Source organism: Eurytemora carolleeae, unplaced genomic scaffold (assembly GCF_000591075.1).
Source record: "Eurytemora carolleeae unplaced genomic scaffold, Eaff_2.0 scaffold120, whole genome shotgun sequence".
Taxonomy (NCBI): domain Eukaryota; kingdom Metazoa; phylum Arthropoda; class Copepoda; order Calanoida; family Temoridae; genus Eurytemora; species Eurytemora carolleeae.
Window position 1 is genome coordinate 382,872 of NW_019396077.1, and position 22,557 is coordinate 405,428.

The 22,557-nt window shown below is 32.3% G+C and overlaps 2 protein-coding genes across 2 annotated transcripts in view; both read right to left on the reverse strand.

The window, feature by feature from the left end:
- Positions 1–22,557, reverse strand: part of LOC111714912 (uncharacterized) — a gene marked incomplete at its 3' end in the record, with an annotated part of 58,211 nt that overhangs the window by 3,707 nt on the left and 31,947 nt on the right. The window contains 9 exon segments of the mRNA XM_023490149.1: positions 1,220–1,299; positions 1,480–1,516; positions 3,496–3,610; positions 4,257–4,302; positions 4,384–4,434; positions 4,521–4,572; positions 7,246–7,266; positions 7,356–7,412; positions 8,937–9,050. Coding sequence (XP_023345917.1) covers positions 1,220–1,299; positions 1,480–1,516; positions 3,496–3,610; positions 4,257–4,302; positions 4,384–4,434; positions 4,521–4,572; positions 7,246–7,266; positions 7,356–7,412; positions 8,937–9,050 — 573 coding nt within the window.
- Positions 17,200–19,691, reverse strand: LOC111715094 (uncharacterized). Its single transcript, XM_023490348.1, has 2 exons — positions 19,260–19,691; positions 17,200–17,614 (listed from the first exon to the last, which is right to left on the reverse strand). The coding sequence occupies exons 1-2, from the start codon at positions 19,386–19,388 to the stop codon at positions 17,282–17,284; spliced, it is 462 nt and encodes a 153-aa protein (XP_023346116.1). The 5' UTR covers positions 19,389–19,691; the 3' UTR covers positions 17,200–17,281.

A 22,557-nucleotide genomic window follows, 5' to 3' on the forward strand; every position in this document is an offset into this window, starting at 1 on the left:
ATATATAGATATCAGGGATATAGTCAATATACTATAGAACCTAATCCATATATAGATATCAGGTATATAGTCAATATAATATAGAACCTCTAATCATTATATAGATATCAGGGATATAGTCAATATACTGTAGCACCTAATCCTTATATAGATATCTGGGATATAGTTAATATACTATAGAACCTATAATCCTTATATAGATATCAGGGATATAAGTTGTCTAGATTTAAAATTCGGTGATGGTGATGGACTAAACCTCTGTAGAGTAAAAAAAGTAGATGTTAGTTCCACATTTATTGAAAATATATTTCGGTCTGGTTTGACCCTCGTAAGTTCTTGTCTGTCTCGAAGATTAAAAACAAACTGTGAAACAATATACTAAGAGCTTTAGAAGGATCCAGAAACAAGTGAAGGTTAAAGACTGGAAAAGGAACACTTTTAATATTGTAAAAAATACATATTTTTTGAGCCTCATTAAATATCTCTACGTTTTTGGCTGACATTTTCTAGAGCAAAATCTGTGTATTTAAAGAAAAGATTCTTGTATTTTCAATAGAATAATTGTTCAGTAGATCATCGATAATATCATAATTTATTTTTATAATAAACCCTTTCTTATGTATTCTATAGAGATGAATGAATGCCTTGATACTAAAGTTTAACATAATTGATAAATGATAAATTTATAACACAAATTTGATATTTTTTAGTTATGCCAGGTTCTAAAGAAAGATACTTTATTAACTTTATAAAGAGTGTAAAGCTGAGAGTTAAAGTAAAAAGTTTTAGAAATATAAAATGTAAAGAATATAAAAGCATCTAAACTGAAAGTTTCAAAACTTGAAAATTTTGTTACTCTTTTTATTTTCAATTCTATCTTTTTATAATACGAACTTAGATATGTAAAACAAATTTAAACTGTACAGTACAGTACAGTACAGTACAGTACAGTACAGTAAAGTACAGTACAGTACAGTACAGTACAGTACAGTACTGAGTACAGTACAGTGAAATAAAGTACATTGTAATAATTAGTTCATATAGTTTCAAAAACAAATTTAAACAGTACAGTAGAGTAGAGTACAGTACAGTACAGTACAGTACATTACAATACAGTACAGTACAGTAAAGTACAATACAGTACAGTAGAGTACTGAGTACAGTACAGTGAAATAAAGTACACTGTAATAATTAGTTCATATAGTTTCAAAAAACCTACCTTATGAAAGGAAGTGAGTCCTTTAAGGTCTTTATGATTTAAAAGAATTGGATCACATTTCTTTAGAGTTTCCAAATCTCCTGAAAGCATTTTATTAAAAGGTATTTAATAAACCAAGATTTTTTTTTTTTTGACGCTACAAAAAAAGCTGAATCCAATGAAAAAATACTTTTTCTAAACAAAATGAAACAACAATGAAGAATCCCCCCCACTTTTAATGGCGACAACCCTCCCAAAAAATACATTAGAATAAAACCAACCTTCTATTGTTGCTGTATGGAGGTCTCTCACATCATTCTAAACATTTTAATTTGAGGAATTGAGTTGTTGCTAGAAAATCAATCCTATATCTTTGCAACATGATGGTGTAAACCTTTTATATTTTTAAACTTTGATTATTTAATTTAACAGAATTTACACTTCGAAATATCTAAGGTCTGCACCNTGAACCTTTACCTTCATAGTACCTTTCCTTGGACCTGTACCTGCTTCTGTACCTGAACCTTTACCTTCACAGTACCTTTCCTTGGACCTGTACCTGCTTCTGTACCTGAACCTTTACCTTCACAGTACCTTTCCTTGGACCTGTACCTGCTCCTGTACCTGAATCTTTACCTTCACAGTACCTTTCTTTGAACCTGTACCTTCCTCTGTACCTGAACCTTTACCTTCACAGTACCTTTCCTTGGACCTTTACATGCTTCAGTACCTGAACCTTTACCTTCACAGTACCTTTCCTTGGACTTGTGCCTGCTTCTGTACCTGAACCTTTACCTTCACAGTACCTTTCATTGGACCTGTATGGGCAACTGTACCTGTGCCTGTCCGGGCACTGTACCTGTGCCTGTACGGGCAACTGTACCTGTACCTGTACGGGCAACTGTATCGTACATGTACTTTTGACAAACTACAAATGTGTTTGTTTTAATATTTGAACAATAAACAATTCTTAAGCTCATATTTAACTATCATAGAAATAGTGATTTTCTGCAAATTCCTTTCTCCAGAGATAAGAGTACAGAGATCCATCAGATAAGATAGTACAGAGACCCATGAGATAAGATAGTACAGAGATCCATGAGATAAGATAGTACAGAGATCCATGAGATAAGATAGAACAGAGATCCATCAGATAAGATAGTACAGAGATTCATGAGATAAGATAGTACAGAGATCCATCAGATAAGATAGTACACAGATCCATGTGATAAGATAGTACAGAGATCCATCAGATAAGATAGTACAGAGTTCCATGAGATAAGATATTACAGAGATCCATGAGATCAGATAGTACAGAGATCCATGAGATAAGATAGTACAGAGATCCATGAGATAAGATAGTACAGAGATCCATGAGATAAGATAGTACAGAGATCCATGAGATAAGATAGTACAGAGATCCATGAGATAAGATAGTACAGAGATCCATCAGATAAGATAGTACAGAGATCCTTGAGATAAGATAGTACAGAGATCCATGTGATAAGATAGTACAGAGATCCATGCGATAAGATAGTAGAGAGATCCATGTGATAAGATAGTAGAGAGATCCATGTGATAAGATATTACAGAGATCCATGTGATAAGATACTACAGAGATCCATCAGATAAGATAGTACAGAGATTCATGTGATAAGATACTACAGAGATCCATCAGATAAGATAGTACAGAGATCCATGAGATAAGATAGTACAGAGTTCCATCAGATAAGATAGTACAGAGATCCATCAGATAAGATAGTACAGAGATCCATGTGATAAGATAGTACAGAGATCCATCAGATAAGATAGTACAGAGATCCATGAGATAAGATAGTACAGAGATCCATCAGATAAGATAGTACAGAGATCCATGAGATAAGATAGTACAGAGATCCATCAGATAAGATAGTACAGAGATCCATGAGATAAGATAGTACAGAGATCCATGAGATATTTTTTAACATCAGGGTCTGTTCCATTTAAATTGTACAAGTAAAGTACATGAAAAATTAGCTGGCATTTATTTCTCTGCAGCCTGCAGGGATATTTCAGAAAATTCCTATTTTAATAATTAATTTAGATTAAAAAAGGAAAAAAATTGAATATCGAAAGTGGAAATATTGTATTTAGATTTTCGTAGATTTCAAACCTTGAAAGGGTAATAGTTGAAACCATAGGCGTTAGATGACAGTCATACAACATATTGACCGAATATGGCATGCCTTGCCAGTACCGAGTGTGGCCTATTTAGCTGGGCGTACCAAATTTGAGTATTTTGTGTATGTATTTCTCACCAAAATCTTGGGAACCCGTTTCAGGAACTTGTTTGAGCTCTTCTGTGTTGTTGAATGCTTTAATAAGATATTTCCTTGGCCTAATCTCACAACCTCCTCCAGGGCTTCCACGTCACTTACAATTTACAATTGTTAATTGATTTTTTTCATTTTAATGATTAGAAATAACAAAACATTACATTTTTCTTGTCTCTCAACTTAAACTAGTTTATAAAAACAGTTAAAAAAACAATTTTGGTACTTTTTCCCAAACTGACACTCAGTGTCAGATCTTGGCCAAATTAGACTTTTGAACTTTCTTCCCCTGTAGTGAGAGGCAAAATATAATTTATTACTTTCATATATATGCAGATTTTTATAGAAGAGAAAAGAATTATTTTAAGTATTCTCTTAAAAAATTGTGAAAAACATTTCTAAGGAAGATTGAAAAAAACCGGTCAGGATTTCTGTAAAAATCTGAGAGGGATGTTCCAAATTTTGTTGAGATATAAAATAACAGTTTTTAATGAACGTTAAACAATTTTCCTTGGAATCTAAAATAAACCCCATTTTTACGTAGCCCTAGACAAATGTACATTTTATACTTATAAAGCAATTGATTTTAGCCGTTATAGATTTTAAGAAGTTACTGCCATAATTCTTATTTTGCGTAAGAGCTTATTTTCTAAAAATTGAAAAGTTGTCCTAGTGAATACAGAGAACAAGCGTCATCGCTAATTCAAACAAAAGTTCTGATTTAGTAAAAAATGTTTTAAACTTACTTATTATGAATCCATGTCCGGATATTAACATCATTTATCTCCAATCCTAAATACAAAACGTTTTCTTAATTCTTTACTCCATCAAATAATATCATAAAAAATTAACATGTTAAAAAAGTGTTTTTACCTTTCACTCTAGGATTAAAGTTAGGTTCTTTAGGCCCAGAACCTTCCGTATCTAAAATACATTTTTTATGTTATAGAATTGATTATTATTTCGGTTTAAAATCAGCAACTGTTCCTTCCCTGCTGTGTTCAAAGTACCTGAACTTTCTTTCTTTCTGTCCTTCTCTCCTCTACTCCTACTCCGCTCCTTCTAAATAAAAAAGATGAAAGGAAAAGAATGAATATATGCGAAAAGATGAATCTTCTTCCAAGATTTTGTATTTCATGCACTTCTATATATTTGTTGGATTGAAGTTTGAATGCAAGTAGACTACTAATATCCTAAACTTTCAGTATTTGATGATTTTAGGAAAATCATGATTTTACAAATATGCATCAAATATCTTTCAAGTTTGGAAGGAAAACTGATTATCACTTAAGCACAGATTTCTAATCCATATTATTTTGCAACCTGATGGCGTTAACTTTAGATATTTCAAACTTTAATTACTTTGAAATATAAATATTAATACCAATACATGCGTCTCGGTAAAATTTGGAATTATTAATTTAAAAATAATTATATTTAAAGGATTTGATTTCTTGCCACTGGAGTGACACTGAAGATGAGAAAGAAAAAGAGGAACAAAACACTCGAGAATAGCATGAAGAACGTATGAATAATGTATATAAATAATCCCACTTTCACTGATGCTGAAAAAGAAAAAGAGGGGGGATACATGTCATTGGGGAGAAAAATTATACCATAGCTTAAGTAAAATTAACAATAACACTTCAGCCCATGCAAGGAAAATGGATACCAATAGTTTGCAATTTAAATCAACAAAATAACAATGATTTTATGTTCCGAGTTAGGTTTTCCATTTTTCCGGGAAAATATTTCCAATATAGAAATGAAATGATCCGGAAATTTGTTGCTTCAAACGGAATTCCGGGATGATTCCGGATCAAATGGAAACCGGAATGTTAATGGTTTACGTGATGTAACCCGGAAATTTTCCCAGTTTTTGGAATGGAAACTGTAAAATTTCTAGTTTCCATTTTGCAAATCGGAAATTTTTCCGGTTTATGTAACGAAAACTGTAAAATTTCCAGTTTCCATTTCGTAAACCGGAATTTTCCCCATAAACAGTAAATTTCCAGTTTCCATTTCGAGGAAAAAGGAAACAGGATTTTCCCAATTTAGATATATCAGTACATTTCACGTTATTGTTGAAATCTTTCAAGGTTTCAATAATTATTCCTCAGCCTAAGCGATTGCAAATGTTTTGCTCTTCTCATGCTTTGGATGAGCCACAAAGTCATACCAGTAGGGCGGCATTAATCTGACCTTAAGATGATATATTGCAACAAAACCCTTTCAACTCTCTCTGTTTCTGTCGTAGATTTGTCAAATCATGATTTTTGCAAGCGCATCGAGTCATAGTTTAAGATATCAAAGGTATACACCATCAGGTTGTAGAAATTCAGTAATCAGTTTCTTTAGCATTGACACAAAACATGTTTTCATATTTCAATGAAAACTTTCTTTCTCATGTTTTTCGGTACTAGCTGGTTTGAGGACTTGCAAACAAATGCAAAAAGAGTATTTGTCTTAACAATAATTATTAACAGTAAAATAAGATAAAACACTCATCTATATATAAATTTGGCTTGTCTGGGTGTTTGTCTGTTTGTTAGTTTGTATCCAATAAACGTCAAAACAGCTGAACCGATCGGCCCCAAGTTTTTTGTGGGACATCACATGACCACAGTGAAGGTTTATGAATGATACAAATTTTAAAAAAATGTGCTTTAAAGGTTTTTAATTTTGTAAAAAAAATTTTAATTCTTGAAAATCCGCAAAATATTTTCTTCTTTGTTTTAAAATGTAAACAAAAAGAACATGTTCACAATTTAAATAGAAGATGGGCGCGAAGCATCCTAAAAGCCTAGTATTTAAAATTAATCATTATTAATATTTAAACAAGAATTCATGACATTTAGTAAAAAAACGTTTAACTGGTAGTCAGTGAACTATATAATTCAGTTTGTATAATTCTGTTGCAGCAAATGTGTTGGGTCAAACTGGGTACACTAGACGGGCCGGTACGGTAAAGACTAGACCGGCATCCTTGTACTGGTTCGTATCATGCAACTATTGAAATTATGTGAATGAGAGTCAGCTGTTTTTAAAGCTTTTTGACACCTCTCTGTGATCTGGTGCAGTGGAAAAGACATTTTTGAGAGAAAAATGTCCAGGGGCGCATTTACAGAATTTCAATTAGGTGTGGGAATTTTTTTCACCCTGCAGAAGGGCTAGGGACAGAGGCGTATCCAGGGGGGGGGGTGATAAGGGCTCAGTCCCCCCTGTGGGATTCAAGGGAAGACAACAAATTTTTTTCTTTAATTTCAAAAGAGGAAAATGAGATTTTTAGGAGGGGGGGGGGGCTAGTGAGCTACCTTCGTCTAGTGAGCTAGCTCCGTCTAGTGAGCTAGCTCCGTCTAGTGAGCTATCTCCGTCTAGTGAGCTAGCAAGGATAGCAAGTGTGCAAGTGCAAGGCCGCTAGGAGAAGTTATTTGATGATTTTTAGTTACCAAGCCACACAAGTCAAATAAAAAGTAAAGACATCAGACAGAGCCAGAATAAGGGCTCGGAGTTCGTTTTAGAGACTTGGATGTCATTCTGCGAATCTGGGGGCTTGGAGACCATTTTGCAGGGTTCATGTCGGCCATGCACCCCCTCCCTCGCTCTGCCAACGGCAGATTTTGGTCCTCAAAGGGTGACAGTAAATTACTTGATCTTTGTTCAGGTTGCATAACTTTTATCAGGTTTTTGTGCAAATTTTGATTTAGGAAACTTTTATGTGTTGCAAACTTCTACCTGTTCCTGTTGCTTCCCTTCCTGGGGAAAAAATCATAAATTTTGACAAATATTTAGAAAAAATTTCCGGATTTCCAATATTTTCATAATAGCAAAGAGATAAAACGTACCTTAACTTTTGGAGTAGGTTCGAGTACACTTACTTGCTCCGGGTGGGTGGTGTAGTACTAAATTATCAATATTTATTAAATGAATAAAAACCTCTGATGAATGAAGGGGTATAAACTGGTAGGTGGAGTTCCAATTATTGAGAGTAAAAACTGCATTAGTAATGAACGAACAAATATGAAATAATATTTGCATTTACAGCATTCCGAGTCTTATATAACTCTACTGTAACTGTTAAAGTTTAGAGTACGGTGAGAACCAAAAAACCAAGTAGGAAGACGAATTTTAGACTCAAGTTATGACTTTAAATAGTCCAATGAACATGAGGCAAATCAACGTAAACAGTGCAGTGTAAACAGACCCATTTCACTTAATAAGTGATTAAAATAAGTTACTACGGTGGTAGGCGATAATATCAATATAATGAAGACGATTTTTTATTTAAGTTTTAATTGTTAACAAGCTTTTTCCGAATTTCAATTTTGCAAGTAATTAAAGAGAAGCTTTTTTAATTGACAGCTTCTCTTTACTGTTTAAAAGCTTGATATAAACAAAAATGGAATTCGTAAGTCGTCTTCATTGTACTGGTATAATCGCCTACCACCGTAGTAAAACTATTTGCTTTGTAACAACATCAAATATGACTAATTATTGTTTTAATGTCGTCTTCTTATTCCATAGTTTTCTGGTTTAAAATTTTGAATTTACCTTAAAAATTAAACTTTAAAAAGGAAAAAATTGAGTATTTTAGTGGAAGTATTTACACAATGGAAAGCAATAGCAAAAGCTAATATTAAACCACCTTAGTTATCTTATTAATTAATATTTATATATAAATTATTTAAATCTATATAATAAATGTTCCCTACAGCCGGGAGGCCGGACCGAATGGGCTGAATTTTTCTATGGACACTCATGGGTATCCTGGGGGTGACAAAGGCTAAAAATATATAAAACAAGTTAAAAATACTAGAAAAAGATTTATTATAAAAAAACTCTAGAATTGGTAATTTTCTTAGAAATAAATAAAAGAAATAACGCTCTTTTCCTTATTTGAAATAGGACACTCGACATTATACAATGAAATAAAAAACAGTTTGACAGTTTCTAACACGTTAACTGATACTTTATAAAAATTAAGAAAAATTTTAAAAAAATATCAAAAATAAATGTAGTATTTTTTTTCTTGAGGGAAGTATCAAATCAAGTCATTCAAATGTTAATTAAAAATAACAAACAATTATAAACATATTTTGGCCGGGGAGCTAAATTCTCCATGTTTTATCCTTCCCTGATTCTAAGTAATATTGTGTAAAATATAAGATGATGAACATTATTTATGAATATTCAAATTCCCTAATAATGTCATTTCAGAAAATTTTTGTGTAAGTTTTTTTTCCTGGTAAAAGGCAACATTTCAAACATCCTTTTAAAATCTAGTATTCTTGTCTACCACGTGACGAACAGAATTCACATAATTCAATAACCAATACTTTGTTCAGATTGTAAATAACAGGAATGCCATAAAAACTTAAATTTACAAAAAGTTTATTATTATTATTCTAAATGTGATTATAACTGACCTCTGGGTTATGTTTAAAATTGTCCATTAAAGCTGGGTCTGTCGTCTTTGTTTTGAGGTGAGAGTAAAGTTGAGGAGAGGTTGCGGCAGCGAAGTGCAGTGGTATGCGCCCGTCCTAAAACATGAAATATTCTCTTATTAATAAATTCCTTCTTTGTTTTAATAAAGTAAAGGAGAAAATGTAAGAATTGTATATTTGTTTATTCATTAAGAGTAAGACTCAAGATCTTCAAAATTTTGAGACATACTTGTAATATTATACTTAAATACAGATTTTTATACCCCGTTTACCGTATTTGTGAACACTTCGCTTTAAGCATTGTATTAAAAATATTTTTTTGTGAATGAATATGTTCTTTTCCACCTTTGAAGAGAGTAGGAAAATGCGCTGTTTTTGTTAGAATAATAGATTTACCAAACAACATCAACATTCTGTAATGCATGCGTGCGTTTTAAGGAAATGTTTGAAAATTCATAAAAAAACGGCCTTATGATTGCTAGTAGAATTTGGGAATACATCAAAGCCAATCTTACCTTTCGAAAATTTCTGTCTGTCAAAAAAATTCATCCAAACTTTTAATAATTTATAATTTTTTTACTTGAAATTTATGAACAGTTAAATGTACAACAAAAATGTGCTCTTTGGGAGGGAGGGAGGGGGGATGGGGTTATATTTGTTAATCGTGTAAAAAAAATATGGTTTGATTAAGTTCAGAAGCTTTTGAAAATGTCCAATAGAAATGTGCTCTGTTCCTCGGAGCTCTTTTTTGACGTTATAAACTATACATTATAAACTAATTAATACATTGTCTATATTTTTTAAATGTCTGAACAAATTGGCGCCATGAGAAGTCAAGATGCATGAAAATATTCTGCATGAGAAGTCAAGATGCATGAAAATACTCTGCATGAGAAGTCAAGATGCATGAAAATACTCTGCATGAGAAGTCAAGATGCATGAAAATATTCTGCATATTTAGTGCAAGAATCGAAAGCATGCCCATTACCCAGTGCCTAGTTTTGTTTTTTCATTGAAGAACCTTATCCTACTCCTTAATCTGTTCATGCCTAAAGGGAATTCCATCTCAAGGAACATTTATTTACAATTATTGAATAACCCTATTTAATGTTCTTAATTTGACATTAGTTTAAAGCAGAATTTGTTATATAAACGTTTTTTGTTCGAATTATTATATAATTGTAAAAAAAATTCGTGTGGGGGAAGTTGCTGTATGATTTTTTAAAAGGTTTGCACTCTTTCGCATCAAATCATACAAAATAACAACATGATATTGTTATAAAATGAATATCAACACCACACACTCCACCAGTGTACATTTAAATATCAGAGCTGGGCCAACCTTTGCAGTCCTACTTTGGACTGCACCGCCAATTTACAATTACTAAAGCGACAGAGTAGTGTTGATATTCATATATGACCCCTTCTAGCCGATCACTCCCTACTTTCTGATGGAAATTAATGGTGAACTCTTCTTTTCCCTGCTAAACTTCCATGCAAGTTTTTAAAGGATAAAAATCTCGGTTTAGAACATCTTCATGCAGACAGGAGGGGTTGGCTCCAAGATTGAACCTGCTATAGACTTGAGAGCTTCCGGGCTTTGACAATATCTCCAAGAGCTTTTGCCTTCAACCAGTGAGCATCAGGTTCTGAAGGGGTTCCTATCGGAGATACGATGGAGGTTTTAGATTTTAAAATCTCAAGGTTTGATCTCTGTTCGGAGTTAGATCGGAATTGTCTGTTTTCACGTATTGATTTCTTGTTTCTATGAATGGGAGCACTTGATAGAAATGCTTCTTTGTACTCAGGGGTTAAAAACTCAGGGTTTATCATTCCTTTTCCTGCTTTCTCAGAACCGGTCTGAATGTAATACAGGTTTTTAGTGTAAAGCAGAGTGGCAATTTGTAATAAATATGTAAATTAAATATTGTACAATGTACATTGTATCTATTTAATAAAGCTCTTCTCTCCATATAAACATCTATATGTCAGCTATAGCTGGCCAAACGGCTGAACCGAATTGGCTGAAATTTTTTGAGGGAATCCATGAGTGCCTCGGGGATAACAAAGGCTATTATTTTTTTTCTTCTTCAAAAATTAACATTCTTTTTCAAATTTAGATTTTTTTAATTTCACGGGCAATGCCGGTCACTTCAGCTATTATTGTATAGTTTTAAAAGAATTGTACATTGTATATTGTGTATGTTGAAAAATATTGTACATTGTATACTGTATATATTCTAAAGTATTGTAAATATCAACTTATATGTTTGCATGTTACTTATAAGTTGGCCGAACCAAAAAAAAACACATAAAGAGATGTAACAAAAACACATAAAGAGATGGAACATAAAACAAATAAAATTGTTACTTTACGGTCCCCCTGGGTGTTATAATTATACAGTTACGGTTTCAACATAGGTCATTCTTTGCCATGAGTGTTGTACGATTCTTGAAATAACGAGAAAAAGGCGGTCACCCTACTTTACAGAAACATTTAGAGAGATGTATTAAGATTAAAGAATGTTAAAACTCTTTGAAACATGGCCATACTATTTGTTCTTATACCGTATCTCCTTTATTGTACACTTTATCCGTTTATACATGCTGTTCATGTCCATCCTTGTACATTGTCCTTTACACTATATCCGTTTATGCACACTGTTTGTTCTTGTCCGTTCTTGTACATTGTCCTTTCTTGTACACTATATCCGTTTATACACACTGTTTGTTCTTGTCCGTTCTTGTACATTGTCCTTGTACAATATATCCGTTTATGCGCACTGTTTGTTCTTGTCCGTTCTTGTACATCCGTTCTTGTACACTATATCCGTTTATGCACACTGTATGTTCTTGTCCGTTCTTGACATTGTCCTTACTTGTACTTTCTATGTTTTTGAACCCTACTCCGTTTCTGATGCATTATATATAAATCTATTCTATCTCTACTTACAATCCATCTGATTCCACATACACTGCTTTGTTTTGAAATTACAGAAAAGGCTAAATGCATCAGGCTTTTAACTGACGTTTATGTAGATGGAGGGTGGGCACTAAGATTTGGTTGGGAAAAAAAACCCTCTAACACGCCGTTTAAAAAAATACACTTATTTCATCTACAATTTGATCTCACAGGGGATGGGGGCACATTTCCTTTGCCCCCCCCCCCTGTAGTTATGTCTCTGGAATGTAGTATGAGTAATTTTAATATTATAATTAAATAAATTGAAATCACTTAAACTAAATGTGATTAATTAAGATAGTTTATTAGAGTTCTCAAAGTTGTTATAAGTATAATTAAGATAAAAGGTGAAGTTTATTTACAAATTAGGTTTATGTAATTATTCATGGGGTCCGTCCTTGAGAACTATTTTTGGACCCCCCCCCCCATCCTATCAATCTTGTACATTTACTTTTTATTATTGAGGGTTAGGTTAGGTTAAGATAATTTCTGGGCCGAGCGCTCCTGTTAGGATTGGATAGGGGGCCGAGCGCTGAGGCTAGGACAGCTAGAGGGCAGGGCGCTGTGGCCACATGATCAATTATACAAATGTACAAAATTGATAGGAGGGGGGGGGGGGGTCCAAAAATCGTTCTCTAAGAAATTCCCTATTCATGTTTAATTGATAACTATCAAATATCCTTTCAGTGAGTTACTCATTTTTGCAGTACATGTAACTAGTAGCAATCTTATTATTTTGCCATTCATATGTCGAGTAATATAAACGCCCATGATGTTATAATTTATATCGTTTTCATTTGAAATTTCTCTATGGAAGTTCTGCAAAGACAAAGAGAAAATCTACCAAATTCAGCATTTAAAAAAAATACAATATTTTCCTTATTGTTGAACAGATAAAAGTAAAAAGGGTACTGTTAAGAATCGGGAATGCAACTCCTTCATAGGGGAATAACTGGAAATTAAGTTTACAGTCCCTTTAATGGATCCTGTTGCATAATATTCTCTTAAAAGGGAGTGACTGGCAATGTATTGTACTTAAACTAAGAATGTAGAATTGTGGAGGAATGTTTTAGGATTCATTTTAGACATATAAAACGTTTGAGCGCAAAGTCGACTTTCAAAATCATCCATTCGGGTGGTTACGTTTTGAGAATCGATTTTAAAAAAATTATTAAATAACAACGACAAAAAATGTAACAAAAATTCTACAGTAAATTAATTAGTTTGGGAACAGGTTGAGAAAAAAAAAATTAACTCTGATCATCGAAATCTGTAATCAGTAATCTGTTTCAGTTCTTTTCTGGAATTTTATTGACATTTGATGAATTTGTAGAAATCTGCGAACAAATTCGTAAAGAATAAGAAATCCAATATAATGATGAAATATTTGATCCTAAAATTGATTTCTTGACAAATTTCTATTGAGAAATATGTTCCTAAACATCTAAATAGTTCACGCTAGAATTTTTGTCGTCGTTATTTAATAATTTAAAAAATAACGATTTTCAAAACAACCATCCAAATGGATGATTTTGAACGTCGACTTTGTGCTAAAATTAAGTAATTATACATCATCATTATACTTTATGTATGCATCAAATGAATCCTAAAAAAAATTCTCCACAATACTACATTCCTCAGTTCAACTACCATACATTGCCGGTCACTCCCTTTAAAGACAATCTCTAAGCTTTTAAAAATTTTCCCCTCAAAGAAATAACTTAACTATAGTTTCCATTTGACACAGATAGATATTAGATAACACTTTACTTACTTAAAGGTTTATAAATGGTAAATATAAAAAACGTTGGATATCAATAAAAATACTAATTACTAGGTTAATGGTACTTAACTACATTTTGTTCCTCATAATAAAACCTTTCTCAATCTAACAATAATATTTTGGTCAAAACTGAAGTGAATCTATAAAATATTAATACAAGAAACCATATAGCAAGCTGGACAATAAAGAATAAACATTAATTTATATTTATTTTTCAAACATAAAATTAAATTTTTTGTACTTTGATATTATCAAAACCTTTAGTCCTCTGCTTTATTCCAAATCTTAGATTTTTTGGCAATGAGCGTCTTTTCACAGTGTCATATTTAGGATTAGAATTGAAGATTCTAACTTCATTCTCAGCTGCATCTTGGGCTTTGATTTCCTTCCCAAACTGAAAGAATTCTGAGTCCGGTTTCCAATTGAAAGATGCAAAATCAAACCCGTTGGTGAAGGGTTCTCTATGTTCTTGTAAAGATGTTTGAGTCTTAATTTTTGAAATAATATCTTCCATGGCAGCTTCAAGGGTGACAGGTGGAAGGGGGAAAGGGTTCAACAAAACATCAGCATGATCAACTTGAATATTCTGATTTATCATCACAACCTGGGAGGGATCAATCTCAGGGTAATCTTCTGAAGAATCTTTTTGCTTTAAAGGAACATTTACTTTCTCTTCTGTCTGTTCAACCACACCTTGAGTAAATATTTCTAATTCCTCCTTATGATTTGTTCCAACAAAATCAATCTCCTTCTCCATCTCGATGACCGCGCCAAAATGATCCAGAAGACTAGGGTTTAATATATCCGCATCTTCTATAGAAGTCACATCACTCAGACGAAGATCATCACTTGTATCTGAGATGTCAGAGTAAGAATCATCATGTTCTAATCCATCCTCACCCATTGGTTCCTTCGCAGACTCTGGAAATTGGTTTATAAAAGAGTTTTCTTTAACACTTTCCATTTCCATCTCATCTTCCATACTTGTATTCTCCATTGATTTCATCTCATTTGTGTCTTCATGCTCCTCCATTGAGTTGCTCTCCATAATTTTACTCCCATCCTCACTATTATCATTTAACTCATTCACATTACATTGATTATCTTTCAGCTTCTCATCTGCATCTAAATCATTGTTTATTGTATATTCATAGTTAAAATCATTATTTTCTTCCTCCTCATTGTCAACTACTTCAGCAAATTCAGAGCTTTTTCTTGAACCAGATTTAATTTCACTGATTTCAGTTTCAGTATTCTTTTTAATCTTAATATTGTCAATTATCACAGGTTCGTCGGTTTCATTTTCTGATGTGGTTTCAAACTCAAGATCTGTTAAGTATTTGGCACTTGATTGGGTAGACTCCAAAGACTCAGGGGTGTCAGGAGATATTGACTCATCTGCATTCAGCTTTGGTTTTAATCTGGCAAGAGGCTTCTTTCCGGAGAAGGTTAGATCTCGCAGAGAACGATTTAAGATGCTGGATCCAGAGATCTTGTATTTTTGATCAGGACTGCAAGATTTCCAACCAATATTTCTATCATCTGAATTCCTCCTGCTAGGTGGCAGATTGAACCTGGTTCTAGAAACCTTGGTTGACGGAGGAACAGACATATCATCTATATCTTCATCTCCTGTCCGGGAATCATCTGAAACAAAAGGTTTTTAAAGAAGCGGAACACTCGACACAAAGAAACTAAGTTTTTGCAACAAACTTGAATTGTCTTATCCTGATATCTTTGCAACCTTATGGTGTACAGTGTACACCGGTTATATTTAAAACTCAGATTATTTGATCTAATAGAAACAGAAGTTTGAAATATCAAAGGTCTACACTCAACTACAATTACAAAGGGGTTAGAAATCAGAGTTTGTGGCAAAACTCAGTTTCTTATTCTAAGTTTCTAATTCTTATATTTATGTTGTAGACCTCTGATATTTCAAGCTTAAACTCGGTTACATCAAATAGTCGAAGTTTAAAATATCAAAGATTTTTAGGTTGCAAAAATATCGGGATTATAGAACTATGGTTTGTATGCTAGTGTTCAATACGTTTAATAATTTAGCCTGCATTTTATCAAGTTTGGTGTACACTGTACAAATTGATTCTAAGTAATTACAGTTTTACCAAAGGAAACCAAATATTATCAAGTTTACTCAGCTTTCCTCTTCAAAACAATATTTATTCACTATTCAAACCATTTACAATGTTTATATCTCAATATAATTGTATTCATAGTAAATGAGGTCAATTTCAAACCAAGAAAATATATTTGATCGTAAATTTTATTCCGAGCAAAAACAACTTTTTTTCAGAGGGAATCATTGCATTGTATCTTTTTCAAGAAATTTTCAAATATATTTTAAAATTCAAATCAATAATCTAAACTTGAGATTTTAGTTTATTTATTTCACTTGTTTCTCAAGAGGGTTTTTAACTATATAAATTTGACAAACTTTTACAGAGTTACCCACATAAGATGAGACTTAGACTTAGACCATGGTTCACTGCAGATTTACTACTATTTATTTCTTTCCAAATTCTTTATTAGTATTAGCATGAACCAGGATTGGAATATGTTTTTTTATATATTCTGGGTTTTTTACTTCAAAGATACTGTAAAAAAACCTGAGATATTTATTATTTTTTTAAAATAAATTATCAAATCATCATTTTTTACTTTCTAAAATCTAAAACTTTTAGGATTTGACAGTATCTGTCCTTAACGTCCCCAATGTAAGCCCCCCCTCCCCCCACGCTCTTCATGGTTTTAAATACATCCCAAAATCACGTGTATACACTATGTACCGTGATGACGACAGTGATTTAATATATTTTACTAAATTTGAACATCAAATTAAGTTACATTCAACCACTTTAAATCCTTTAAATCAAAATTGTCTTATTTTTCAGCGAATTAGGGATAAAGATTATCTTTAAACGGAAAATACTCCTGTTCTCACTAAAACAAAAGAACCAGTGTTTTAGACAAACTTTTAAAATTTACGATCAAAACTTAAACAATTCCGGATGCCTTTAGAAACAGGGGCGGATACAGAGGGGGGGGGCGACGGCAGGACCTTCGCACCCTCCTAAGATTTCAGAATAGCTCCTCAATAGCACTTAAGGGAAAGAAAACCTAGTGCAAAATAGGAAAAATATCTATCTTAAAAAAATGTTGTTCCTAAATCTGGATGTTTTTATCTGCCCCTGTTTAGAAATACCAGGATAACCCCTTTATCTTTATTTCTGGAAAAGAAAAACCTGAAAAAACAGCCCTACTGCGTTCAAGTTTAGTAACAAGTTTAGGACTGACTGGTGACAAATGACGACACATGAAATAATCTTGTAAAAATGCGCTAAAAAATATCTGTGGCTGTACCAAACCTTAAATCTGAAAAAAATGCACTATAAGCTGTAAAGACGTCTCTTCTTTGTTTTTTACGCGTTCACTTTGCTGATTCTTTTATTTTAAAACAAAAATTAAACCCCAATCGAAATTAGAAACTAAGCATGTTTTACCACGCTCAAGAAAGAATAAAATTAATATTGATTTTTTTGTTTCCAATTACTTTGAAAATTATTATATATACTTGCATTTTATTTGCTGCTTGAAATCTTGAAGTTTTGTAAGATTTCCACTTTTAGATCTTAAATATTTGGGATTTGATTCCGCCCACAGGTTTCCACAAATCCATTCCATTTGCTCCTTATCTTCAGCTTGCATAAGCTTCAACGGCTTCAGGATCCCGGGCCGGCCTGACTTGGCAGACCGGTTCAAGTTTGCTCGACTCGTCGACCTCTCGATATTAAACCGGTTTAGATGCTTGTAATAGGCGTTCATGGACCGGTTTGTGCTGGAAGCATGGTGGATGGATTGGGAGGCGGTCACGGAGTGTAAATTCTTCAAATCAGCCTGAAAAAAACACATAATTCATTAGAACGAATTTATGAAACTGTAGAATTTGAATTATGACATTTTCACCATTTTTCACTGCAGTTCATGACCCGTAAATAAACATAGAGTTGCGCGCACCCCTCTTGGTAAAGCCAGGCAATAGATTACAAATTTTTTTAGTCAGGCAATACGAATTTGGAATACAAATATTTTAAAATCTTTTTTTGGGATTCAAGAACATTCTCAACATTCATTTTTGGGTTCTCGAACATGTTTCAATCAATGAAGACCATTTAAAAGTTTCTGATTAAACTGAGAATAAAATCAATTTGAATTCTTTTATAATCTAGTTTTATTTTGTGTCCATTCATGGGCTAAAGTAAAATTCCAGTTTTGTTGTAAAAATGAATCTAATTAAAAACCTAATTATGTTATTATATTTCCTTAATCAACAAGCAATTTTATGATTATTTTTGTTATGAACCTGTTTTTTCCTTAAAAGAAGTATCTAGTATAATTGACAAATAAATATAAACCTGGGCCTTTTATAATCAGTTAAAATAATTAGGTTTTTATGCAATGATTTCTTTATTATTATTTAACACTCCCCCACCCCTCCTTGCGGATTTATAGTTTTGGATCATCCCCCTTGACTCCCATGATCCCATCTTTGCCAAAAATATTCTCAAGAATTTTTTTAAAAACTCTCAATGAAATTATGCCTTTTTTGCGTGGTTAAAATGCTTTATAGATTATATCGTAATCTAATCAATTCATACTGAGAACAAATCAATTGAATTCTTTTAGTATTTGTTGCAATATTAAAAATTCAAAGTTTAATGGAAACTCGGTAGTTTTTTCCTCTAAGCAATTATAAGTATGATTTCCAGGGGGGAAAACTTTGCCTAAAGAACCACGGGGAATACAGTTTTAATAATTGGAAAAATCATATTGATAATTTCACCCGCCGTTTCTCTATATTAAACTTACACCTATAATTACTCATTAAACTCTTTGTACCAGAACCAGAAAACTCTGAAATGGAAGACGACTTTTATGTTCAAGTTTTGACTTTAAATAGTCTAATAACCATGATAATCAGTAACTATGCAGTGTAAACAGATCCATTTCTCGTGATTAGTGATGATCTAATAAGTTATTAGTAAAACTATTTGCTCTGTAACAAAATTAAATACGCTTAATTATTACTTTAATATCGTCTTTATATTTAACAGTTTTCTGGCTCTCACGGTATGAAATTTTTTGTTTCTAGATAAAACCGGCCATTTCTAAAAGTAAATCTGCTATGATTCAATTCCACAGTTTCTGTTCCGATACTAAAACTGAGCCGATTTTTACATTCAAAAAGGGGGTGGGGCAACTTTTTCTGGAATTTATTAATGAAGGAATTGAGTCGTTGCCACAAACTCAAAGATTCTAATTCCATATATCTTTGAGATCCGATGGTGTATATCTTTTGATATTTCAAACATTGATCTAACAGTATTCATAGGTTTACGGCATTGGGTTGTCAAGATATTGGGATCAGAAAAGCAGATTTTGAGATAAAGTGAAATGCATATTCATAATATTCTGTAAACCATGTAAATGGGATGACTATGTAAATGTGATGATATATTATGAAAATTTGGCGCGAACTGACCTGGTTTTCAGGAAAGAACTTTTGTGAACTCTCAACAGATAAAGGACTCATAGAAGAAGTACTCTTAGGACTCCATGGTGCTGAGGAGTAGGGTTGGGAGTTTACTGTATCGAGCTTGGGTAGAGTCATGATCAGAATACTGCTCTCAGGTTTAAAAATGTTTCAGTTTTGAGGGCTCCCCGGTTGGTTTCATGATATCATGTTAACTCAGGTTGGAATGTGTATTGTGTTTGAAGACGGTGCATGAATTTTTTATATTTAAGCTGGGTGGACTGATTAGTGGCAGGACGGGTTCTCACCTTTACTCCAGGTAGGCTTCAGAACACTGGCCTCGTTATAATGGGTTTACTCACACACATCTCACACACATTATTTTATTTTAATTTTAACACACATACACGGTATGACTTTATACTGTACTAAAAAACAAGCGTGTAAAATTGTACTAAATCTTTCTGGGGGGGGGACGAGGGGACGAATCGAATAGAATGGTCTTTTTGGTGAAGCCTACTGATGATTAAACACTAACCTTACAATACTTAATGGTCACACTTAGCAACCCGAGTACAATCCTGTTTAGATGAGCGGGAAAAATATAACGGTAATGATATATCCACCAAAAATATAAATATAAAAATAACCGCCAAAATATAACCACCAAAAATATAACAACCTAAAATATAAATATAAATAACTTTTTTTGACCGAAGATATAACCATTGTTTAAGCCAAAAATATAAATTTTTTCGACCAAAAATATAACTATTTTCGACCAAAAATAAACCTTTTTTCGACTAAAAATATATAACTTTTTTTGGCTAAAAATATATAACTTTTTTGGCTAAAAATATAAATAACCATTTACTTAACCAAAAATAATTTTTTTTACCAAAATATAACCATTTTTTAAAAATACAATTTTTTCGACCAATCATTTAACCCTTTTTTAGCCTTTTTGACCAAAACTATAACCATTTTTCACTAAAAATCGCGACCAAAAGCTTAAATTACCAGAAATATAACCATATTTGACCAAAAATAGGTTTTATATGCCCTGTCGAGTGTCGATATATGCAAAGACTTTACATGTATACTTGTAGCGTTCTGTGCATACGAAGGTTTTCTTTTTTATATTCTCTTGAAGGTATGTATATTGTATACCTATGACCAACTCTTGTCAACTCTGAGAGGAAAGGAATGTGTACAACTTACTCGAATACTCGTAGAGATAGATATTTTACACTGATTCTTCGTATATTGGTAAGTTTCTTATATTAACTAGAACATTTTCTGTTTATTGAAAAAGGATTTTATGGCTTTTATTTTATAAAATTCAGAGGAATCACATTTACGCATTAATAAAAATTTTTCATCATTAAAAAATCCCTTAATGGTTATATTTTTGGTTAAAAAAATGGTTATATTTTGGTTCAAAAATAGTAATAATTTTGGATAAAAAATAATTGTATTTTTGTATTTATATTTTTGGTCCAAACATGGTTTTTTTTTGGTGGTTTTAGTATTCATATTTTTGGTCCAAACATGGTTTTTTTTTGGGTTGGTTATATTTTTGGTATTTTTAGTATTTATATTTTTGGTCCAAAAATGGTTATATTTTTGGCTAGTTATATTTTGGGTTGGTTATATTTTTGGTATTTTTAGTATTTATATTTTTGGTCCAACCATGGTTATAGTTTTGGTCCAAACATGGTTATATTTTTGGTCCAACCATGGTTATAGTTTTGGTCCAAACATGGTTATATTTTTGGTCCAACCATGGTTATATTTTTGGTGGTTTTATTTTTGGTCCAACCATGGTTATATTTTTGGTCCAAACATGGTTATATTTTTGGTGGTTTTATTTTTGGTCCAACCATGGTTATATTTTTGCTCCAAACATGGTTATATTTTTGGTCCAACCATGGTTATATTTTTGGTCCAAACATGGTTATATTTTTAGTGGTTTTATTTTTTCCGTTATATTATTAGAGTTATATTTTCCCCGCCCATCTAAAAAGCATGATCGCTAAGACTCTAGATTCAGAGACCAAAACTAATCTGATTGGTTTTTACTACACCAAATGACTTTAGAAGCCGTTGATTGTAAATTTTGTAAAAATTGTTACATTTTGAAATTTAAAATCTGAGAAATTATTTGTAGAGTTGCCATTGGTTGTAAAATTTCCAAATTTGTTAACAAAGTATGGGTATAAAGTGAGCACAAGAAAACGGAAACTTCTCTTGTTTCTCCAAAAGATGACAAATAAAATCATTTTGTTCCTGAAACCAATAAAAGCTGATTTATTCAAGGAAAAAGGTTTTTATTCAAATATTGTCAATAAAAGGAAATTCAATTTTAACAGACTATGAAAATTCTACCGAATCCTGACAGGCTAGCCTATTTCATATATTATGTATTTTTGTATTCATCTGAATTTTATTGGGAAAATTATAAATAAAATTTTTTTTTGACGAAATCTGTCGTACTGGATCGAATTTGCAGGGATCATATTTATAATTAGTAGATGGGACGATCAGACATTTTGATCTGCTGGAAAATTATGAAATGATATTTAGATTCTTTCGATCACTTTTGAAATTCTATCTGATTTGGAGTAAGCTTAAGTGGCAAAAAAATAGATTTTTTTGGACTAAATACGGAAACGTTGTATGCAAAATTGCAGAATCCTAATTGTGCAGTACAGTGGTGTACAATACTGTACAGATGGTGTACAGATAGTGTACAGATAGTGTACATATAATGTACAGCAGTGTACAGATGGTGTACACGTTGTGTAAATACAGTGTACACATAGTGTACAGACAGTGTACAGATAAGGTACAGATAGTGTACAGTAGTGTACAGACAGTGTACAGATAGTGTACAGACAGTGAAAAGATAGTATACAGACAGAATAGAGATAGTGTACAGTAGTGTACAGACAGTGTACAGATAGTGAACAGACAGTGTAGAGAAAGTATACAGACAGTATAGAGATAGTGTACAGTTGTGTACAGACAGTGCACAGATAGTGTACAGACAGTGTACAGATAGTGTACATAAATTAGGAAATTAAATTTAATTTAAAACCAAATTGTGGAAAAGGAAACTAAAATTAAATCTTATTAAAATGGAATAAAATAAGCTTTGCATTGTAAAATAGAAATCAATTCAAATTTTTTATATTTGAGATTATCTCAATTATGATTATCTGAGAAACAGGTGTACAGGGTACAGTTGGGAATATTTGAAGCGAGAGGGTCAATTTGACATGGACAATATTTGTTTGTTGTGTGA